Source organism: Podarcis gaigeae, assembly GCF_964106915.1.
Source record: "Podarcis gaigeae genome assembly, chromosome: 15".
NCBI lineage: Eukaryota > Metazoa > Chordata > Lepidosauria > Squamata > Lacertidae > Podarcis > Podarcis gaigeae.
The window spans coordinates 28,169,671-28,183,672 of record NC_139692.1 but is presented as its reverse complement, the minus strand read 5'-3'; the positions used below and the strand labels follow the sequence as shown (position 1 = coordinate 28,183,672).

The 14,002-nt window shown below is 46.3% G+C and overlaps 1 protein-coding gene across 1 annotated transcript; it reads left to right on the top strand.

The window, feature by feature from the left end:
• The first annotated feature begins 315 nt into the window (after positions 1-315).
• TMEM45B (transmembrane protein 45B) lies at positions 316-13,980 on the top strand. The gene is made up of 6 exons (XM_083714823.1): positions 316-420; positions 5,556-5,753; positions 7,800-8,012; positions 10,610-10,794; positions 11,765-11,910; positions 13,261-13,980. The coding sequence occupies exons 2-6, from the start codon at positions 5,570-5,572 to the stop codon at positions 13,400-13,402; spliced, it is 870 nt and encodes a 289-aa protein (XP_083570949.1). The 5' UTR covers positions 316-420; positions 5,556-5,569; the 3' UTR covers positions 13,403-13,980.
• The last annotated feature ends 22 nt before the right edge of the window (positions 13,981-14,002 follow it).

Below are 14,002 nucleotides of genomic sequence, written 5' to 3'. Positions count from 1 at the left end.
CGGGCGCAACATCTGGGGGTTAGGGTTAGGGGTAGGGTTAGGGGGCGCAAATCCAGGGTTAGGGGGCGCAAATTACTTGCCTTGCCCTGGGTGCTGACAACCCACGCTACGCCACTGAGAGGAAGTCATCTAAACAACAACAAAAAGGCTGGGGTGACTGTGTGCCTGGAATGTGCTGTAGTCTCCTGGGAAGTTGACCACTTGGCTCCAGAAGGCATATCCAATTACAAATGTGTGCCGACTGGTTTAAATGATGTATAGGGTGGAGAGCTCAGCAGGGCAGCCTCCTCCCTGCCCTGCTCCTCCCCTTGCCTGCTGTGATTTACTCCTACACAGACCTGCTTGCCACAGTTCACACTTGAGAGCCTGAATTTGGCAGAATCTGCCGGGGCCTGAGCAAAAGAAGCACCCGCCACACCAGTAAGTACCACACTGTGCCCTCCTGAAAGGGACCTTTTTGATTATGTATATACATCCTTATGGAGCAAGTATTTCTTAAACCGAATCCAGTAAAGTAGGGGAATGTGTAGGGAGGACTGAGGTGATGGGTTTTTTCCCCTAGAAAAAGAAGTTCTGGAACTCACCATGAACACCTCCCTTGTTCTCTTATACGGTGGTACCTTGTTTTAAGAACTTAATTCGTTCCAGAGGTCCGTACTTAACCTGAAACTGTTCTTAACCTGAGATACCACTTTAGCTAATGGGGCCTCCCACTGCCACCACACCGCCAGTGTGTACTTTCTATTCTCATCCTGAGGTAAAGTTCTTAACCTGAGGTACTATTTCTGGGTTAGCAGAGTCTGTAACCTGAAGCGTCTGTAACTGGAGGTACCACTTTAATGGCAATGGCACCCACCTGAGAAGTGTCGGAACTGTGTTCCAGCAAGTTCCAGCTGAAAAAAGGGGTGCCTGTGGGAGACCCAGGTTCAAAACCACCAGCAGTTTTATGCACAAGCTCAGGAAGCTTTAGCTTGGAGCCTCTAAATACAAAATGAATGGCTAAATTTAAAGTTTTGCATAACTCGGTAAAGGAAAAAGAAAACAACCTTCAAGGGTTGCTACAAACAGAGCGTCCTGCAGTAGTCCAGTTGGAACATAATGTTACAGAGGCTAAATCAGACATTATTATTCTGATGTGGAAGAAATAGTTACCTTATTATTTCTATTTTCATTGTCCATTCCTTTAGAAAAAAATGTTTTTTGGTGCTGCTATGGGTGATCTTTAGCTTGGCATAGCTTGGGACCTCAGTGTGTTTTAATCCAGCCCTGTTCAAACCCTACTCAGCGATGATGCCCACTAGACCAGTCTATCTCCCTCTCCTTCTCTAGGAGGGAGACCACTGCATGCCATCTTGAGCACCTTGGAGGAAACTAGTGGGACCTACAATAGAACGTTGCAGCATGGAATGATAGAAGTTTATAAAATTATGCACGATTTGGAGAAAATTATGCTTGATTTGGAGAAAGTGGCTAGAGAAGTTTTTCTCCCTCTCTCAAACACTGTTTCGTTGTTGTTGTTGTTGTTAGACCCACCCACTTTAAAATGCCATAGATTAACAACCAAACACCTAGTTGAAAAGGAATGTATTCCTGGCACCAAAACACATGCAATGAAGGTGCTTGGGCAAGCCTTCCTGGGGAAAGCATTCCACAAACTTCATGCTCATCAACTTGAATAGGTCTACTCTGATTAGGACCATCATTGGCTGGGCTTTTGACTCTGCAGCTCACTGGTGATAAAGACTGAAGACGTTAAATGGGTTTTTCAAAGCTCTGGCAAAGCTACATGCAGCCTGGCTCTGGTACAGGTCTGCCAAATTAATTGCCATGTTGGAAAGGAAGTTTGCTGTCTTCCTTGCACAACAGGGTTATTTTCTTCCTGTTGGGAAATGTGTTGTAGACTCCCTAGGCACTTCAAAACCATGGCAATTTTCCTTCAGCACTGCCTTCATACTTTGCCAAATTTTGTTGATGCTATGTGTTAGAGAGCTTTCATGTGTATAAATTGGCTTAGCGTTTTGGGTGCATGAAACCAGAGGAAGTGACATTTCAGGGCAGGCAAGCAAATTTATGCAGGGAAGGAACAAGGTTCTTTCAGAAAGGGTTAAAGCCTCCCCACTCCCTTGAGTGGAGCTGAGCAGGTGGAAAACATGCAGACCTTGCTGTGGAATTACTTATCCACCTGGCAGGCAGGCAGATATATACAGTTAGGCTTAAATTGCAGAGAGAAGCAGAGTGAAAGATGGTGTTGCAATTATGGTTATAATAACTGCAGTTCAAACAAAAATGAAATAAAAGCTCAAAGCATAAAATTCAGGGTACGAAATTGCAGCTTTCCAGAGACAAATGGTCTCTGGAAAAACACCAATTTGCCTTATGTTTGTCTCTGCATCTATATTGTTTTGAGTTTGTGGGTGCAGGACCTCTCTAATCCCTGGATCCGGTAAATGTGGGAATTTAAGATGGGTGACAGACTTGGATTCAACAGGTGTTAAAAGCTAATCAAGCTAGGCTAGCTTCTAGGTGAGGCCAAAGGAAGGGGCTTGGTGGGAGACGCAAATCTCTCAGCTCGCAGACAGTGAGAATGAATTAAGGCAGTGTTGAGAGTTAGGAGTTATGTGGCTGAGAAGCAAGGTAGCAAGCGGAAAAGCCAGAGAGGTAGAGAAATTGTGGGTGGATAACGGCCTTTCTGTCGGACCGCACCCAGAGGGTTCGGTTGGGCCCTTATACCTCTAATACACTTAAGACTAACACAGGAACACCACAGGGATGCGTACTTAAAGGTAAAAGGTAAAGGTACCCCTGCCCGTACGGGCCAGTCTTGCCAGACTCTGGGGTTGTGCGCCCATCTCACTCAAGAGGCCAGGGGCCAGGGCTGTCCGGAGACACTTCCGGGTCACGTGGCCAGCGTGACATCACTGCTCTGGCGAGCCAGAGCCGCACGGGATGCGTACTTAGTCCGCTCCTTTATATTCTCTACACGTACGATTGTGTCGCTGCTCACCCTAGTAATAGGGTTGTCAAATTTGCAGATGACACAACCGTGATTGGGCTCATCTCTGAAAGGGAGGGTGAAACGGACTATAGAGATGAGGTGGAGCGGCTGACAGAGTGGTGCAGAGCTAACAACTTGCTCATAAATACAAGGAAGACAAAGGAGCTTGTGGTGGACTTCAGGAGACAGAAGAGCAATGTCCAGCCACTTCTGATTGATGGGGTCTGTGTGGAGAGGGTAACAACGTTCAGATTTTTGGGTATTGAATTACAAGAGGATCTGTCCTGGAGTGTCAACACAAGGGGGCTTGTGAAGAAGGCGCAGCAGAGACTGTACTTTTTAAGAATCCTAAGGAAAAACCATCTTCCGCAGAAACTGCTGCTTGCCTTCTATCACTGTGCCATTGAGAGCGTGCTCACTTATGGCTTATGTGTGTGGTACGGAAGCTGTACTACCCAGGACAGGATGGTGTTGTGCAGAGTTGTTAAGGCAGCAGAGAGCATTGTTGGCTGCCCACTCTCCACCTTAGAGCAGATTTATGCCACAAAGGTGCCATAGGAAGGCACTGGACATAGTAAAAGATCCATCGCATCCTGGTCACTGTCTCTTCGAGCTCCTGCCGTCAGGATGGAGATACAGGACGATGATGACAAGAACGAGCCGTCTCAAGAACAGCTTCTTCTCCAGAGCGATCTCGGCCCTGAATGGGAAACCTGGACTTTGAAGTCATCTAATCTTCCTTGCTGTATTATATTATATTGTTTTAATTAGTGTTTTTATAGTTGTTCTGATTTTAAGTGGAGTGCCCTATCTGGGTGGATGGAGCAGCCAAGTAATTTCGTTGTCCCTGAGAGGGGGCAATGACAATAAAGATATTATTATTATTATTATTATTATTATTATTATTATTATTATTAAATGGTGGAGCTCTGCTTGAATCCAAAGCTGTGGCTATGGGAGAAACGAGACCTTTTTGGCGTGTTGATACTGCAAATCCCTCCACTGTAAGCTTGGCTTGTACATATGTGTAAATAAACCATATATGCTAAAGACACTACAGTCTCCCCTGTGCCTCATTCCCAAAATAAAACATGAGCATTGGGGAAGCACCTGGAGCTCCTGGAGACTTGTACCACTCAGAGATTGGGGTGTTGTGCAAATAAGTGTGTGTATTGTAAGGACAATACAAAAAGAAAACCAGGAACGTATTTCTTTTCTAGCATCTCATTATACATAAGAGGGGTGTACAACAGCATGAAAACAATGAAAAGTGAAAAACCATTAAAAATGGGACAAAATAATCATTAGAATGCCTGGCTAATCAAGAAGCTTTTAAAGAGCAGCATAGGCCTATCGGCATTTTTAAAAGTTTCCCCAAAGTGCCTGAAAATCCAAAGGGATGATATCTAGTATGTAACATTCTTCAGAGTTCCAAATTCCATGCGCTGGTTTTGGTCCATTCTCCCGACATTTCCCTGTTTATTTCTGCATAATATTTGAACCGTCACATGACATAAGAGCCACTTCCATAAATATAGCAGAATATAGCACAAATAAAGCTCCTGTTTCTGTGTTATTTGCAGACAGACTTTTTCCCCTGGAAACAAATCTTCTTCTTTGGCAATCACTCGTAGCTGAGTAAGATTGTCTTCCATAAACACGGTTTTAACAATGAGTCTGTAAGTGACTGTGTAGGCCGATTCTGGATCCACACATCCTTTCACAGTAGGGACATAGGTTTCCACGCAGGAGTTGATCACGGTGAGGGTTTGCCAAGCGTGCCTTCCTCTTAGCACGTTTCTCCCTTGCATCCTGAGTTCAAGCGTCTTCAAAGCCCATGACAGCTTTGGTAAAGGCACTCAAGTCAAGCTATATTTCACTACAGTGGTACCTCGGGTTAAGTACTTGATTCGTTCCGGAGGTCCATACTTAACCTGAAACTGTTCTTAACCTGAAGCACCACTTTAGCTAATGGGGCCTCCTGCTGCTGCCGTGCCGCCGGAGCACGATTTCTGATCTCATCCTGAAGCAAAGTTCTTAATGTGAAGCATTATTTCTGGGTTAGCGGAGTCTGTAACCTGAAGCGTATGTAACCTGAGGTCCCACTGTATATTTACAGAAGTGGCTTTTACAGTGTGTGGAAGCTCAAATATAATATTGGAATTGACAGTTAGGGAAATGGAATAAACGGTCGTATGAATGCAGCCAACGTCAGCATTGTGACCTCAGTGATTCACTGAGTCAGATTTGAGCCAGCCACAGCACTCTTGACACAGTTCGTTTCCCCCCCGTCTGGGTCTATGCATTCACTGTTGTCCAGAAATAAGGACATAGAACCATAGAACTGCAGAGTTGGAAGGGAGCACAAGGGTTATCTAGTCCAAACCCCTGCAATGCAGGAACCTTTTGCCCAACATGGGAATTGAACCCACAACCCTGAGATTAAGAATCTCATCCTCAACTGACTGTGCTGTTTCACTGGGCAGAGGAACAGTTTCACAACCACATAGCACATGCAGTCACTGACATTCTCTGTGGGTTTCCTCTTCTTGTTTTGAAGGGTCAAGCGCAACGATGCCGAGCTTTATTGGCAGTGCTCTTCGTGGGAACTTCTTCCTGATGCTCGGCCTGTGGTGGTCCATCAAATACCCCATAAAGTACATTCTTCTAAAGCTGGATTCAGGCAACCCACACAGCCATTGGATCCAATCTATGGATATTATCGAAGGAACAGTGAAAGCTTTCTTTGCTCTAGGAGGTACTATACTCCAACGTCATCAACCTTCTGCAAGAGAGATGGTGTACCATTATGAAGCATCTTTTTTACATCTATGTCTCGGCACTGGCAGATGAACGTGGGGGCGGGGGGGGGGGGAGTGACATGCACCAGCCCTGTCCCCGCCTGTGCGCCACTCCGGGTGCCAGAGCATGTTGCTCCACCACTGTGTCTGGGGAAAATTTACAGTCCTACCAGTGTGGTGTAGTAGTTAAGAGCAGTAGACTCGTAATCTGGTGAACCGGATTCGGGTCTCCGCTCCTCCACATGCAGCTGCTGGGTGACCTTGGGCCAGTCACACTTCTCTGAAGTCTCCCAGCCCCACCCACCTCACAGAGTGTTTGTTGTGGGGGAGGAAGGGAAAGGAGAATGTTAGCCGCTTTGAGACTCCTTCGGGTAGTGATAAAGCAGGATATCAAATCCAAACTCCTACTCCTACTACTACTACTATTATTCTTCTTCTTCTTCTTCTTCTTCTTCTTCTTCTTCTTCTTCTTCTTCTTCTTCTTCTTCTTCTTCTTCTTCTTCTTCTTCTTCTTCCATAGAAACGACTGGAAATAAGTTTGAAAACAGTACAAAATGAACCCTTAAGGGCAGAGACTTTTTCATCTTCCTGGAAAAGCTAGTTGCAACAAAAAGTGACTTCAGTTGTTTTCGGAGAGTGCAGATATGCACTTTCAATGGGAATGCTGTCCTACAAAGCAGGGGCAGCCCCACTGAAAGCCCTGCTCTGAGTTCCTGGGGAGCAAAGCTTCTGATACTTTAGGGACTTTGTGGAGTTGGAAGGGATCCCTAATGGGTATCTAAGGTCTCTCAAGGAACCTGGTCCTGAGCTGCACAGGGCCTTATATGGTGACACCAAAACCTTGGGTTTGGGCCAGTGGCAGAATGGCAGGCAGTGCAAATACTCCAAACACGGTGCTATGTGCTGGCGGCAATTTGCTTCCAAAGCAAACTGGCCGCTACCTTCTGCGCCAGCTTTCTGATTACAAGCCAGAGAGCAGAGCCTCAGAGGCTGATCTTAATGCTGGCAACTTTTCGGACAACCTGGTTCCACACCGTTTAGGGCATCAGGGGGCAAGACCAGCACTTTTAACAGAGCCCAGAACTGAAATGGCAGCCAATATAACTGGCACAGAGTAAGTGTAGTGAGATCTTCTGCCCATTTTTGCAGACTAGCCACAAGTGTCCTGCTGGGCGCATTCTGTACCAGCTGCCGTTTCCAAACCATCTCTAAGGGCAGCCCCATACGGTAGTCTGGATTTAACAGAAGCATGTGTCATTTGGTCGGCTTTCTCTAGGCAGGGCCACAAATCTCAAATCAGCCTGAGCTGGAGTTGCCAAAGGGCCATCTCGTCCAGCATCCTGTTCTCACAGCGCCCAACCAGATGCCTGTAGGAATGCGGGATGTGAGCACAACAGCACCCTCCCCACCTGCAATTCTCAGCAGTGGATATTCAGAGACAGATTGCCTCCCATGGCGGAGACAGAGCATAGACATTGTGGCTAGTCCTCTAGGTCTGAGAAAGTCCACTGAGTTGAATAACTGCCTCACATCAAACAGCTGGGAAAACAGAGTTGCTGAGTTTGTGTGTATGTAAAAAAATGCCATTGAAATAGCAAGTTTTAGTGTGGAATCAGCAAACATGCGGCTCATCCTTAGCCTGTGTGTAACTCAGGCATCCCCAAACTTGGCCCTCCAGATGTTTTGGGACTATAGTTCCCATCATCCCTGACCACTGGTCCTGTTAGCTAGGGATGATGGGAGTTGTAGTCCCAAAACATCTGGAGGCCCGAGTTTGGGGGTGCCTGTCATAACTTGTAAAGAACCCCAGTGAGACACATTATTACTTGCTAACCCAGTAAGAGTTAAAGGTCAGGAGGCTTCCTTAATACTTGCACTTACTGAGCTCTTTCTGCTGTGTGCTCTGTTCTTCCTTTCCACCCTACCATGTACACCTGCCTTCAAATTTTGCCCAGTCCTTCACTCTGCTAAGGAAGCAAAATGACTTGTGTCCTGCCTTACAGGAATATTGGCTGAGCAGCTGGTCCCGGGAGGACCCCACCTTTCTCTCTACGACAGTGAGACCCTAGACTGGGTCCAGCTGATGAGCTGGCAGCACATGACCATGTACCTCTTCTATGGCTTTTCTGGAGTGGCGGATGTCCTCGTCCACACGTCGCTCAAGTTGCCGGTGGGGCTGGATCGCCTCCTGTTGGCTCTGGCTTTGTTTGCAGAAGGTGAGCAATGAACAGAGGCTAACGGTCCGAAGCAGTTGATGGACAAGTCAAAAGGGTCGTGATGGGAAATGGCAACTGCCCCCAACTAAAGACCCTGTTCAGGGATTGTTCTCCAAGCTTTGGAGCCTTGGGGCAGGGTAAACACAAGACATTCTGCTAGCTAGGAGGCAGTGATTGCCAACAACCTAGATGGCTTTAAAATTCAGGCAAGGGAAGGCTATGAATGGCTATTAGCCAGGATGGCTGTGTTCTGCCTTGGTGGTCAAAGGCAATAATGCTTTAAAATACCAGTTTCGGGAAGCCAGAGTGCTCTTCTGAAATAAAAAGTTCTGACTAGGCATCTGAAACTCAGTAAAGATGGTGTCTGCCTAACTTCTTGTGGCAGGGAGTTCCATGGAGTTGGGCCCATGAAACTGAAGGCATGGCTCATGGTTGCTATGAGCTGTGGTTCTGCAAACCACAGTTTCCCCAACGCCTGCTGATACCTCTTCTCCTGCAGGAGGTTGATGCCATTTGGACTACGTAAGAAATGGCACTCCCACCTTGAGCACCAGAGCACAAAAGCCTGTGGGCTAGGACCATTGTGATTTATTGACGAGTAACTGTCTTTTGTTCACATAATTAGGGACATGGGGGGAAAGCCTTTATTCCTCCGTCTTTTTAGCATGCGCTCAAGTGTGGAGCGGTAATTCTAATGTCCGCTAGCCATTATAAGCACAGAATCATGAGGCGTTAAGTACTTGAGGCTTAGCAAGACTGTATTATGTGATCTTGAATATACATGCAGATCACCTAATCGCAGCAAATAGGCAACTGGAGAATTGGCGAGTAGTTTATTTACATAAAATGGCCACTAGAGGGCAATTACGGTTTATGGAAGAGGCTAGTTTATTTTCCATTATAGTTTCCTACCCCAGCTTTAAAAAAAAAAAAAATTTGAATGTACCCTGATGTATTAATTTAGCAATAACCAGACACACAAAGCTGCCTTATACTGAGTCACACTGTTGTGTTTATCTAGATCAGTACTGTCTGCTCTTAGCAGCACCTTTCCAACACTTTTCAGAGGGTATTTCTCCCCACTTCCCCCGCAATCAGCCCAGCTGCTCTACATCCTTTTATAATTTAAGGGTCCAAGAACCAGACAAAGTCTCTTCTGCGTGCAAAGCTGGTGATCCCTCACTGCATAGGATCCCACCTTCAGTGACTGCTTTTTTCCAAAGGCTGTCGAAACAAAAAGCCTCCTTTGTTGCAGATGAACTCCACCTTAATCAGCTGCTATCGAATGAAAATGTTAGCAGGGTGGCAAGAAACAATCCTGCTTTTAAGGGACGGAATCTCTTCAGCTCGCAATGTGATGTGAACCTACCTCTTTCGTACTTCCTGAATCCGTATGTGAACCACAACACAGCTATTATTCGTCTTTCACATTTCTCTGAAGCACCAGAACCCTCTCCCTTGTTGTGATTTCCAGCAACTGCTTCTGACCGTGGAGACCAAGCACAGCCGCCATGAAGAAGAGCCACTGATAGTCCTCACCTCCATTAACTTGTGCAAGCCTATTTGAAAGCCAAGTTGGTGGACATCACTGCCTACCAAGGAAATGAGTTGCATGCTTTAACTATGCTCTGTGTGAAGAGATTGCTTTCTTTTATCTGCCCCGAATCTTCCAGCATTCAGCTTCGCTAGATATGCCCTAGTTGTAAAGGGACCCCTGACCATTAGGTCCAGTCGTGGCCGACTCTAGGGTTGTGGCGCTCATCTCGCTTTATTGGTTGAGGGAGCCGGCGTACAGCTTCTGGGTCATGTGGCCAGCATGACTAAGCCACTTCTGGCGGACCAGAGCAGCGCATGGAAATGCCATTTACCTTCCTGCCAGAGCGGTACCTATTTATCTACTTGCTCTTTGACGTGCTTGCGAACTGCTAGGTTGGCAGGAGCTGGGACTGAGCAATGGGAGCTCACCCCGTCGCGGGGATTCGAACCGCCGACCTTCTGATCGGCAAGCCCTAGGCTCTGTGGTTTAACCCATAGCGCCACCCACATCCCTCTTAGTCGTACTGTTAGGAGGAGGGAGAAAAGGGTTTCTTTGTCCACCTTTCTCCACGCCATGAACAATTTTACAAATTTTCCATCATGTTGCCTCTTCCTTGCCTTTTCTCTAAACTAAAAAGCCCCCAGTCGCTTTGAGAATTATGCAAAGCACACATCAACAAGTAAAGTGACCACCCTACTAAAGCTGTTGATTCACAAATGCCCACATTCTGCAGCCAAGATCAACTCAAAGCTCAAAGAGCTGCAGTGCAATGAACAATGCTCATTGAGTAAAAACACCACCTCCGTTTAGATTGCAGCAACCCCAGAATATATGGAATGAGGAGCTTGGGAGGCATTATCAAAATATATTCCACTGCCAGCCAGGGACAAAATGGGCCAAAGCTTGAAATGGCCTTTGACTGCCCACACATAGAAAGCAGAGGGAAACACCTGCTTAACATGCAGGCAGGCTTCCCAACACATATTGATTTAAGAATCCTTGAAGGTCCAATTTTGCTAATGCTCTTGAGTAATCGTCCCCTGTGGTTTGGATTTGGCAGGCTTCCTGTTCCATTTCCATGACTACAAGGACGCCGCGTTGACGGAACATCTCTATAATCTCATGAGCATCGCTGTGTTTGGAGCTGCCCTCTGTACCTCGCTGGAGGTCTTCCAACGAGATCACACCCTCCTGGAGCTCTTCAGGGCCAGCCTCTTCATCCTTCAAGGATCCTGGTTCTGGCAGGTTAGTAGCAGGGAGAGTGGCTGGGGAGGTTTGCCTGTTGCCTGTGCTTCAGATTTAATGTCCAGGTCTGTGAAATGTTTAAATCAATAACCCCCCCCCCCACACACACACACAACATGTGCTGGAGTGCAAGTGTGTGCCAAGAGAAAAGTGTTGCCGTGAGAAATGCACTGGAATAATAAAAGATGGCTGTGAGCCAGTGGCACCATCAGGGCAGGACCTTAGGGCAGAAGTCCAGGGACCCACGCAGCAAAATGACCAGGAGGGGCCTCAGTTGCAGCAAGGCAGGCTTATCACATTTTGAAGTCAGTGAAGTGGTACACATTGCCATCTAAAAAGAGCAGGGAGGAGACCATTTGCCCCATCCTTTTAAAGCCCTATGGGAGAACTTTAAATTAAGAGTCATGGATTCTTCCCCAAAGCATTCTAGAAGCTGTGTTAAGAGTGCTGGGAGTTGTCTCCTATTTCTGTCCCAATCCTACATTTCCCAGAGTTTGCTGTGTAGAGGGATTGACTGTTAAACCACTCTGGGAAATGTGGCTCTGAGAAAGGAATAAAGGACTTATAACAACTCCCAACACTCTTAAATTACATCTCCTTTAAAAAAAATGGAGGGGAAGTCTTGACTGTTATAGTAGTATCATCACAGAGCTTTAGAAGTTTGGTGTGAACACAACCTAAGATTAGCTAACAGCACCACTTCTGTGAACCAAAGTTCCTTTTGAGTTTAAGGGTTCATTTGCAAAATGGAGAAAAATTATTGGGCACCACACACACACACCCAATTTTACTGGCTGCAACAAAACGCTTCATTTGAATTTCAGTAGAGATGGGGAAGAAGAGGGGATTATGAGGGTACCAGGGAAGGCCTCTGTTGGGCACCTGTACACCAGCGGGTGCTATCCTGGCAACTCCTATATTATACTCCTGTAGCTCTGGATGATATGACATCTCTCTTTGCAACCCTCAGATTGGCTTTGTTCTGTATCCACCATGGGGAGGTCCAGGCTGGAAACAAGAGGAGCATGGAAACAAGAACTTCCTGACCATGTGCTTCTTTTGGCACTATGCCGTTGGCCTTCTTGTGATGGCAGCCAATGGTTTCCTCAGTCAGCGGTGAGTGTTGGTCATCAGGTAGGCAGTGGGTGAACCCAAAATGATCCACTGGAATGCTTCATGCAGGAGCAGGTAGCCATGGTTGTCCAAGCATGGACATTACTTATGTCTTGGCCGTGTTCAATCTTTTCTACTTAGGGCAGAGATGAGCAATCTGTGGGCCCTCCAGGTGTTTCTCGAATATATTAGTGGCCCATCATCCCTGACCATTAGTCATGCTGGCAGGGGCTGGCAGGAGTTGGGAGTCCCCAACAACATCTAGAGAGCACATATCCTCTAGCCTCAAACAGCAGTGTAAAAAGTTGTGGGAAGAGGAGAGAAGCAAGTAACTTCTCTCTTTTTGTCATTCCTGAAGCATACTCCCTCCCCACTTCAGGCCTGTGATAGCCAATAGTAAGGTCAAAAAGGTAAAGGACCCCTGGACGGTTAAGTCCAGTCAAAGGTGACTATGGGGTTGTGGCACTTGCCTTGCTTTCAGGCCGAAGGAGCCGGAGTTTGTCCCCAGACAGCTTTCCAGTTCATATGGCCAGCATGACTAAATCACTTCTGGCACAATGGGACACCATGACAGAAACCAGAGCGCATGGAAACGTTGTTTACCTTCCCCCCGCAGCAGTATCTATTTATCTACTTGCACTGGTGTGCTTTGGAACTGCTAGGTTGGCAGGAGCTGGGACAGAGCAATGGGAGCTCACTCCGTCGTGGGGATTCAAGTTGCCGACCTTCCGATCGGCAAGCCCAAGAGGCTGAGTGGTTTAGACCACAGCATCACCCACGTAACTGATCTCATACCAATACTGATGCGTCATGCGCATCAAGCCAGTGCATTGCTCCACACTGACAACGTATGTGGCACATTGTTCCTGTAGCAGTTTGAAAAGGAGTAACATCCATTCTTTGCCACAGTGTGTGGCTCAAAAATACGCTCCCCGCCTGCCAAAACTGTATTTTTAAAATCCTTCCTTCTTATCCACCCTTCTTCACACACTTTGAGAAGCTCACGTCAATATAAAACAGTTCAATATTTTTTAAAAAGCTGTTGTAAAAACTTAACGGAATAACTGCCAAGAACAAATAAAAAAATGGATCAGGTGGTCGGCAGAGAAGTGCAGACAGACAAAGGAACCCCGTGGAGCAACAGCAGCCAGACGTCAAGCAATGCTCAACAGCTGGCGTCATGATTGCACAGTGTGCCTGCCTGTGTGGCTTGACCATTGCTTTGCAACCTCCATGGGAACAGGGCGTGAGGTCAACAATTATGCTGCTGTCAATTCCTTAGCAATTGCTGAACTGGGTTTTGTTTCTCCCCGTTGCGTATATCAATATATTTGGGGGTTTGCATTTCTGCAGCTGCAGTAACCGACGTGGAGTAAACTATGGAAACGTCGAAGTGGAACTGGATGTGGAGCTGGACTTGGCATGTTGTCTATGGAGGAAAAACCGAACCCCGGACCCTGTCCTCCTACCAGAGAACATCTCAGATGAAAAATGAAAGGCCTCATTTTCCACTATTCTTCAAGATTTTTTAAGAAACTATTTCTAGTTCCCATCTGACATAAAGGTTGCTCTTTATATTAAAAACAAACATAGTAGTCAACAGCAAAAGGGGAGCTGTACCCTCTTATACAAGTGTTCAAAGCCTTCAGCTGCAAGCACACTCACCTCAGCAACTTCCCAAAAAATTATATCCAAGGACCAAAGTGTGCACTGGAAAATGTCCTGCTAATGAACTTTGTGGCTTTTAAAAAAAAATACATCAAATCTGATGACCTTTTGAGGACTTTGTGTTTACACTGCATGGGACATGCAATTTGTAATTAGATTTAGTTGTAAGCAATGGGTTGGATGTCAAGCTGCCCAGTTAAATGAGTGGCAAAACCCTTTAGGCATGATCATTATAAAAACCACTCTGGAGTCCATTAGAGCTACAGCCACATCTGTAATGTGAGTTGGCCAGATCGTGGTTCTGACTGGTACATTTGATATTGTATTGAAATTTCTGCATGCAGTTTAATTCATCTATATGCATATGTGTACATGTGTATTGCCGATAAAGGGTGGTTTTCTGCAGAGACTTTTCAAGGGAGTAATC

Excerpts from the sequence above, each read along its gene's own strand:
- TMEM45B (XM_083714823.1), top strand. The coding sequence starts at position 5,570 with ATGCCGAGCTTTATTGGCAGTGCTCTTCGTGGGAACTTCTTCCTGATG. Across the intron at positions 8,013-10,609 it reads TCTGGCTTTGTTTGCAGAAG|GCTTCCTGTTCCATTTCCAT; the intron begins GTGAGCAATGAA and ends TGGATTTGGCAG. Across the intron at positions 10,795-11,764 it reads AAGGATCCTGGTTCTGGCAG|ATTGGCTTTGTTCTGTATCC; the intron begins GTTAGTAGCAGG and ends TGCAACCCTCAG.